Raw genomic sequence first — 9,587 nt, forward strand, 5'->3', positions numbered from 1 at the left:
AACAGTTTTCTTCTGTCTCCAGACATAGATAGCCACGGCTTCCTGAGCCTTTCGGGCTCCACAGTCTCATGTTTCTAGGAAGTCTGGAACAGCCGGAATCGCTGTATGCATCATTTATACAATGTTGGAGTGTCTCCTGCCAACATCACCCTTGACCAAGAGGCTACTGTCTCTTGGATCCACTTGGCTTATGTGTCACTGTGCCATTTGGAAGCAACTGGCAGGGGGTTGTTTTTTTTGTTTTGGGGGTGTTTGTTTTTTATTTGGTTTTGTTGGGGGGTGCTTCTTATTTTGAGACTGAGTCTCACTGTATAGCCCTGGCTCACCTGGAACTTGCTCTGTGGACCAGGTTGGCCTTGAACTCACAGAGATCCATCTGCCTCCGCCTCTGAAGTGCTGAAATGAAGGGTATATGGCATCAAGTTCAGTCCAACTAGTTTTATAGGATGATAGAAGCCAGGCCTGGTGACACAGATCTATCATCCTTAGCTACTCCGGGGGCTGTAGCAGAATCTCGAATTTAAGGTCAGCTTGGTCTACAGAGAACAATGGAATTATTGAGTGAGCTGTACCAGGTTGGGGTGTTATGATGCAAAGTATAATATAGTCTTCAAATCAACAATCATAATTGGTACACAATTTTAAATTTTATCTCGTGAGTATGAGTATTTGCCTGTGTGTAAGCATGTATATCACATATGTTGCCCGTGGAGACCAGAAGAGAGTGTCAGATCCCCTAGAAGAGGAGTTATGGCTATCACGAGCCCCCGTGTGGGTGCTGGGAAATGAACCCAGGTCCTTTGCAAGATCAACAAGTATGCTTACTTTTACTCTTCTAATTGAGCTAGCTCTCCAGCCCCTCTCTATAGTCTTTTTTTTTTAAGATATATTTACTCTTATTTTATGTGTATGACTGATTGCTTGCATGATGACCATGTAGAGGCCAGAAGAAGAGGTCTGATCCTCTGGGACTGGAATTACGGCCAGTTGTATGCTGCCTCATGGGTACTGGGAACAAACAATTGTCCTCCTGCAGGAACAGCAGAACAGCAAGGCTCTCTGGCCTGGATCTATAAATCTGTTTACCATGTTGAACAGTGAGACTCGCTCTCAAAAAAAGAAGCACCCCCCCCCAACAAAACAAAACCAAATCAAAATACATATATGTATGTATGTAGTGGAAGGGTTCAGAAAATACATATATGTATGTATGTATGCATGTATGTATGTAGTGAAAGGGTTCAGTACCGTATGCAGTTGAAGACTTAGCACTTTTGCTTCTTGTTTCTGAGATCCTGGGTTCTGCTGGGTCAGGAAGTTTGGGCGTCTAGGGAAGAATGTTTCTAGCCAGGAACACAGAGATGATTTCTTTATGTTTCAGACCCTTTCAACTTCTACATGATGGCGGATCTATCAGGATCTACAGGATCTATCGTCTTGATGGAGACTATCAAGGGCAAATGAACTGCTAGTGCTTACCGAGGGTTAGGCAGTCCCCTTCTGGGGAGACATGAACAGATACCACTCCCACTAGAGAGGGCAGTGATGCTAGACTCAAGGAGCAGTCCCATCAAAGTCTAGCTTGATGAACCAATGAGTTGACTGGGGGTGCTTAAGGTTTGGGGCTCACTCACAGTGCCATTGATAGCTCAACGGCAGTTAGGTCAAAGGCACCTGAATCCAGCTGGGTAGCCACTCACAAAATCTGAATCCCTGGAGCTCCCAACACAACTAGCAGGCAGTGTCACTGAAGAGTCTCTGTTGCCCCAGAGACTCTGTCGCCCCCCCCCCCTTCAGTTTACAGCAAACAGCTACACAGTAGCAGTGAATGATCAGAATCTAGGGGTACCTCGTTGTGCTAGTGTACTAATTCAAGAATCTTTTGATTACCAGTGAGATAAATTCCACTCAGGTTGGGTATGGCAAAATATGAACTTCATGGGAAGGCATAAAAACTAGAAACTCAGGAAGCAGAAGCTGGGACGTTAGCCAGCCATTTGTCTTTGAGCTCCTGTGTGTCAGTACCGTTTTCTCCTAGTACATAGACTTGGCTTCTTCCACTTGACAGGAAACATGATTGCTGCAGCCATAGTTTGAACTGTGACTTACCTGGAGTGGGGCTACTTCTTAGTTATATACAGAGAGAGAAGGAGGGAGGAGGGGAAGGGGAGGAAGAGAGGGAGAAACATATACATAAATAAAAAATAAGATCTTAAAGAAAACTGGCTGGTGGTGATGGGACACGCCTTTAATCCCAGCACTTGGGAGGCAGAGGCAGGCAGATCTCACTGTGCAAGTGGAAACCAGCCTGATCTACATAGTGCTTTCCAGGGTAGCCAGGGCTACATAATGAGTCTCTGTTTCAAAACAACAAACAATAAAATTCTCATAGCATTTAATCAAATAGGTACAGTACAGTGAATGGGGTCTTTTTAAAAAACAGGTCCAGAAGTCAGAAAGGTGCTCAAAGATCCTAAAATAGAGTAAGTGGGGATGAACAGAAAATTCTCGGCAGAAAAGGTGCCGAGCTGGAGCACAGAAAGGACCACAGCGGGTGCTGCAGCAGGATCAGACCCGCACCATGGCCTCATCAATTGCCGAGCCCCTGGGAAACCCAGGAAGGAGGCATTTCATCACCATGTCTGCAGCAAGGAGAACCGATGGATCCGTAGCGCCTGGCCAGGGTGGTTAGGAGATGACACCGGACCTTAGAAGGCTCTCGGGTCAAGCCGCGGGAGGAGGCAGTTCCTGCGCGGAGAACCGAACCGGCCCACGTGGGTCAGACCGCTCCGCCCAGCCGCGCAGACGCCGCTGGACTCCGCAGCCCAGGCTGGGGCTAAGGGCGCTGTGCCGGGGCCAAGCAGCCGCGCCACCACGCGTGCACGCGCAGGCCCAGGAATCCCCCACCCTGCAGCGAGCAGAACCCGAGGGACCGTAGCAAGCCCCGCAGGAGCGGGCGCCTCTAGGCCGTGAGTCCGGGCCCTGATGGAGGGCTTGGGGCCCAGCCGCCGGAAAGCGGGTTAGGGAGCTGCCTCTGCAGAGATTAGGGTCACAGAGCTCGGTCCACTGCGAGTCCGCCAATCCCCATGCTACAGCCGCTCCCATGCCCCCATACTGTGGGTTAACTTGGGAAAATCCTGATCTTAGGATGTCTGTACTCATTTCACTGACTTTTTGAACCGGGATCCTTAGCCCCGCCCCACCCCAGCTTCCTTTGAGGCCAGATTTAGGACACATTTTAAGAGAGAGGGCGAGGGAAAGAGAGTTGGTGTGTGTGTGTGTGTGTGTGTAGGGGGGGTGTCTTCAGGCCTTTTTTCACAAGCCAAAGGAGTGAAACATCTGTCCCAACCTCAGTCTCTCTTCATGACTTCTGCCCATTGCTGGGTGTGGGGAGGGGTGTGGGGAGGGTCGCTGCCACCCTATAGGGGAACCTTCCTAGTAGCTGCTTGATTGACTTAATAGTATGTCTCACTCGTGAGGCCTCAGTTCTTCCAGTCATACTCAGTTCTTCCAGTAGCCGGGCGTGGTGGCGCATGCCTTTTTTTTTTTTTTAAATATTTTATTTATTTATTTATTATATGTAAGTACACTGTAGCTGTCTTCAGATGCACCAGAAGAGGGCGTCATCTCATTTCAGGTGGTTGTGAGCCACCATGTGGTTGCTGGGATTTGAACTCTGGACCTTTGGAAGAGCAGTCCGGTGCTCTTACCCACTGAGCCATCTCACCAGCCCCGGTGGCGCACGCCTTTAATCTCAGCATTCGGGAGGCAGAAGCAGGTGGATTTCTGAGTTTTCCAGACAGGGTTTCTCTGTGTAGCTCTGGCTATCCTGGAACTCGCTCTGTAGACCAGGCTGGTCTCAATCTCATGAGATTGGCCTGCCTCTGCCTCCCAAGCGCTGAGATTAAAGGCGTGTGCCGCCATCACTTAGCTTTTGTTCCTATTTCATAACTGTAATTTTGCTACTGTTATGAGACGTCATGGAAATGTTTGTGGTTTTCTGTGGACTTATGAACTATACCTGTCTATATCTATACGTCTGTATAGATGTAGACATATGTTCCTTTTACTAGTATTATTTGTTGTTATTTAACTGGACATCTTTTTTTTTTAATTATTAGCATAGCCGTGTGTGTGCATGTGTATGTATGCACACATGCATGTGGGTGAACAGAGAGGCCTGGGCGGGGAGGGGGGGAGGAGCTGGTGTGAAGCCAGCGATGCCGACAGTTGTAAACCATCTGACTTGGGAACATGGGTCCTCTGGAAGAGCAACCAGTGCTCTTAACTGCTGAGCCATCTCTCCAGCCCCTAAATTTATATTTTTAATTGAACGAGGGTCAGTGGAAAGGCTGTGGCAATCACCCAGGTCAAAATGACCAGGGCCAAAGGAGAGTTTGTCAAAATGTGGACAGTGAGGTGGGCACGGGAGGAGGGTCAGTAATCCAGGGTGCTCCTAGGCATGGCTAGATAGACTTATCTTCAGACGGCAGAGCTGTCCTGCCCAAGGACCCTGAAAGGAGAGCTGTCAGGATGTGTAGATCTGAAGAACTGGCGGTAGGTCATAGGGTTGAGTAGGGGTTGAATCTGGGCTGGACACAGATCTGAGAGTCACCTACACAGGATGGTTCTTGAAGCTATAACAGGATGAAGTGACCTTGGGAGAAGTTTGTAGAATGAAGACATGGTCAGCCTTAGAGGGGAAACCTTTCTGTGAGGGAGACAGACCAAATAATCAGAGAGAAGGGAGGGACACCATTGCAAGGTTCTTGGGCTCCAGGTTGCCATTCTATCCTCTCCTGCTCTGACTCATTCTCCTTCTCCTTCACAGTGCAGATGTTCGCTGCCATCCAGCCAGGACTAGCAGAGGGGGCCCAGTACCCAGGGAGCCTGCCTCCTGGAGTATGCCAACCAGACCTCCAACCAGACAATAACTCCAACTTTGTGGAGAGTGCTAAGGATGCCAATAAGAACTGGCATGGTGTGCCAGGCAAAGCGGATCCTATTCTGATAAGGAGCTCCTCTGAGTCACCCTCTGATAACCAGGTCTTCCAAGCCACCGGGTTCCCTGAGGCCGGCGTCCGCAGTCCCCCGGAGGGTGCGGAGATCCCTGGTGCTGAGCCAGAGAAGTTGAGCGGTGCCAGCAGTGTCTGCTCTCCTCTGGAGGACATTGGCTATGCCAGCAGTTCCTTGAGCATCAACAGCTTCAGTAGCAGTCCAGAACCTGTCTGCGATACCCCTCGAGGTCCGAGCCCTCTGGATCCCCTTCTGCCCTCTGTGGCCCAGGCCTTGCAGCAGCTGCAGGCTCAGGAGCGCTACAAAGAACAGGAGAAGGAGAAACACCATGTGCATTTGGTGATGTACCGGCGCTTGGCGCTGCTCCAGTGGATCCGGGCTCTGCAGCACCAGTTGGTCGACCAGCAGGCCCGACTGCAAGAGAGCTTTGACACCATCCTAGACAACCGGAAGGAGCTTATCCGCTGTCTGCAACAGAGGGAAGCACCTTGCAGGCACCAGGACCAGGGCTAAGGGTGTGCACAAGTGTGTGTGCACAAGTGTGTGTGCACAAGTGTGTGTGTTTGCAGGCTTTTGAGTGGTTATGCACAAGGAAGGATGTGAGTATTAGCTGGCATGTATGCAAGTAAGCATAAGTGAATATCTATAGTAAGCAGGTATGTAAGGCATGTGTGTTTATGTATGCATGTGTGGCTAGGTACCCAGGAATGTGTATATATATTCCCGAATGTAGAGACAGAAGATATATATGCATGTGTATCAGTTTATATGTACAGGCTTGTGTTGGGTGTGTGTTGAGACTTACACGTTCCAGTGCTGGCATAAGAAACACGTGCTAGGAACGTGTGTATTTGCAGAGACTTAAGGGCAGGTGTGTGTAAATGTATGTTCAATTGCACCTGCAGGGCGTCCACCCATCTCCTGTGTTCCCAAAGTCTACCCCAGCTTGATACTCAGTACTGAGTCTCACCTCACAGCTTCCTGGAGAAAGAAGCCTCTCCCACTGTCATAGATCTGAGGGCTGTGGCCTGTTCTCCCGTCCTGAGGGCTGTGGCTGGCCTGTTCTCCTGCAGTTTCCCAGGCTACCTTTCCTATCCCTTCCCCTCCAACCTTGCTCTAAGACCACTGTCCCTAATGTTGGCTTGTTCCTAAGAGTTTTTTTTTTTTTAATTTGGGGTGGTTGCTTTTTGTTTATTTTGCTTATTCCTGTACAAGGGATCGAGCCCAGAGCCCTGTGCATGCTAGGCAAATGTCTTACCACTGAGCTGCACACCCAGCCCCGGTTCAGAGATTTATTGGCTGCACTGGCCTTCCTGTGCACAGGACAGTTTGTGAAGAATTGGTATCAAGGGAGGGAACTGGCACAGTGGTGGAGGCTGCAGCAGGGGTGGGAGTGGAGATAAAGAAAGATACAAGAAACTGTTCTCTTAGCTGGGTTCTGGTGGTGCACATCTTTAACCCCAGCACTCAAGAGGCTGAGGCAACTGGAACTCTGAGTTCCAGAACAGCTTCGGCTACAGAGTGAGTTCAAGGACAGCCAGGCTACATATAGAAAGAAAGAAAGGAAGGAAGGAAGGAAGGAAGGAAGGAAGGAAGAAAGAAAGAAAGAGGGGGGGAAGGGAGAGGGAGAAGAAGGAAGGAAGGAAGGAAGGAAGGAAGGAAGGAAGGAAGGAAGGAAGGAAGGAAGGAAGGAAGGAAGGGTGTGTTGTTTTGAACCCTGTCTGGCTCCGTGGGAGGTGGCAGTGGGAGAGAATGACTCTGGTAGAACTCTGTGAAGAACAGGAGAATTCCCAAACACACCATCCTGCTCCACTGTGAGGAGAGGCTGAAAGCCATACTGAGTTAAGTCTGTTGAATGGGACTGTGCATATAAGCATGCAGATCATGGACCAGATGCACCAAGGCCACGGGGAGTTGGGGGACCTCCCTTCTCTTCACCTTTCCCTCCTCTGCCTGCCTCGCTTTAGCAGCAGTGAATGTCAAATTGGTTTGGTTCTTTTTCGGAATCGGACTTTCTGGAGAAGCCAGAGCTCAGCTTTCTACGCAGTCAGAGGACAGGGTCAGTCCAGCTTCCTGAAGCTCTTAGGACATGCGGCCCCTTTGAACAGGGATTGGCAGGCCCTAGGGAAGGCTTCATGCTGTGAGGATGAATGTGTATTGGGTAGATCAGTAGTTAAGGTCCTGGAGCCCTTTAGTTTTGTTTCTGGGTGTCGAGATAAGGCAGGATCCTAGTGGGTCAAGCAATGACTCAAAGGAGGAGTGGGCAGCAGGTGACAGGGACAGCACTGGTGTTGTGTCTGGCCTCAGTCTCCCCATCTGCAAAGTGGGGACCCTTCCACACCATCTCCAAACAGTTCCATCCTTGATGGGAGGGTAGGTGAATTGTGAGCCCTGGGGACTTTTATAGTGCTTGCATGTTGAATGTGAATCTGGCCTCTGGACTGATGCAGCATAAATAAACTAAGGCAACAAATTCAATCGTTCCAGGATATGTTTTTGTTCTATCTGTTGCCTGGTGGTCTCTTTCACACTGAGTTCCACTTTTAAGCTGGAACCAAATGCTGGAAGCCTGGGAGATATTGGGGACAGGAAAAGCAGAAATAAATAAACAAATAAATAAATAAATAAGAAAAGCAGTATTTTTCCCAGCAGTGTCAGGGCCTCCCAGGCCGACAGTGGAGATTTGGCCTCTGCTGTAATAGCACCACAGGGGATTGCCCTTGTCCTGAGTCACACTTGTATTTGAACAGATTTGGAAGGCACATACCATAGACCCCTGTCTTGAAGGGTGCCTTGACTGCAAAAGGCCAAGGGTCATACTGGATTTGGTGGCACAGTCTTTAATCTCAGTGCTTGACAGGTGGATCTCTTGAGTTCGATGCCAACCTGGTCTACAGCAAGTACCAGGACAGCCAGGGCTACACAGAGAAACTCTGGGCACTGGAAAAAATGGCTCCAAGTTTAAGAGCATGGTTGCTCTTCCAGAGGAGCCTGGTTCAACTTTCAGCACCTACATGGAAGCACACAACTGTCAGAATTCCCAGTCCCAGAAAACCCAACACCGGCATATAGACATACATGCGAGCAAAACACCATTCCATGGGGGTTGTGTGTGTGTGTGTATGTGTGGGAACCCTGTCTCCAAAACAAAACAAAAAACACGGGGTCTTTACATGGCTCTGACACAGACGTAGTTTTATTTTACCTCATTGTCGTACTACAGACTGAACCCAGAACCTGCATATGTGAGACAAGTACTCAGTCCGATGAGCTGTGCCCCAGCCATAGTATTTAATCCATGCCCGACTGAGATATCAGCTGATAGCAATTTAGATGATCATCTTCTACTATGGTTTATATGATTATTTCTTAAGTATTCAAAAACTTCAGGCACTTTAGTTCATGTTTACATGAAGCTGCAAAGTACTTATTTAGCATGTGCACAGCGGCCCTCAGGTTCAGTACAAAAAGAAAAATTAGCATACATTTCAGGCTCCGGAGTAAATATCTAGTAATGCCGGCACTTGGGAGGTGGAGGCAGGAAGATCAGGAGTTCAAAGCCATCCTTGACTACACAGCCCCTTTGCCTGCTGAACCACCTTTTTTTACAAAAGCAATTGTTTTGTTTTGTTTCAGTAAGGAAGTTGAATCTAAAAATTTAAAATTTTCTTTTAAAACTGGGAGGAAGTCTATAAAAAAGCAAAGTTGTCCAATGTGCACTCCAGCATGCCTTTAATCCCAGCATTGGAGAAACAGAGCCATAGGGGCTCTGTGAGAACGAGCACAGCTTGGTCTACACAGCAAGTTCCATGACAGCCAGGGCTTCCCAAATGGGACCCTTACTAGAAAAACATACATACACACACACACACACACACACACACAAGTTGGAGTATCTCAACCTGGCAGCTTGTCATCTCAGCTTGGGAGGTTGGGGCAGGAGGATCAGAAGTTTAAGACCAGCCTGGAGTTGGAGTCAGAGTGAGTTCGAGGCTGGCTGGATTGAGCTGGAAGACACTGTTTCAAAATAGAAACAAACAAAAGAACTGTTCCTTTCCGTGAAGAGTTCTCTGGGGCTGTGAGATGCCTCTGTGTAGGTAGGAAGGAGCTCTTGGAGCCAGGACTGATGATGTGTTGGATCCCCAGGCCCTGAACAAGAAAACCTAACTCCTACAAGATGGTTTCTGATCTCTTCTACATGTGGTACACGTGGCTACAACTCATGCACATACATCAACAAACAATTGTTAAAAACCATAAGCAGCGCCTTGGAGGTCCCGTGGATCTGTGTCTTGCTTCAACAGTGTTTGAATGGAACAGACCCGCTTCCAGCCACCTTACAAGTCTCTCCAGTCGCAGCTTCCGGGACCATCTCCATGCTGCCTTCGGCTCCTAGGACCAGTCTGCACCATCTCTTCGCGGTTAGCTCCTACTCCGGATCAGCCATGACCTCTCAGATTCGTCAGAATTATTCCACCGAGGTGGAAGCTGCCGTGAACCGCCTGGTCAACTTGCACCTGCGGGCCTCCTACACCTACCTCTCTCTGGGCTTCTTTTTTGATCGGGATGAC

At 49.0% G+C, this 9,587-nt stretch overlaps 1 protein-coding gene across 2 annotated transcripts; it reads left to right on the forward strand.

Moving 5' to 3' along the window:
• The first annotated feature begins 2,749 nt into the window (after nt 1–2,749).
• On the forward strand, nt 2,750–7,494 carry C4H1orf216 (chromosome 4 C1orf216 homolog). 2 transcript variants are annotated; one of them, XM_029475709.1, is made up of 2 exons: nt 2,750–2,969; nt 4,837–7,494. In XM_029475709.1, the coding sequence occupies exon 2, from the start codon at nt 4,837–4,839 to the stop codon at nt 5,527–5,529; it is 693 nt and encodes a 230-aa protein (XP_029331569.1). In that variant the 5' UTR covers nt 2,750–2,969; the 3' UTR covers nt 5,530–7,494. The 2 variants fall into 2 exon arrangements, with proteins under 2 accessions (XP_029331569.1, XP_021016397.1); XM_021160738.2 differs by having other exon boundaries at nt 2,752–2,969; nt 4,832–7,494.
• The last annotated feature ends 2,093 nt before the right edge of the window (nt 7,495–9,587 follow it).

This window comes from Mus caroli, chromosome 4 (genome assembly GCF_900094665.2).
Source record: "Mus caroli chromosome 4, CAROLI_EIJ_v1.1, whole genome shotgun sequence".
Taxonomy (NCBI): Eukaryota; Metazoa; Chordata; class Mammalia; order Rodentia; family Muridae; genus Mus; species Mus caroli.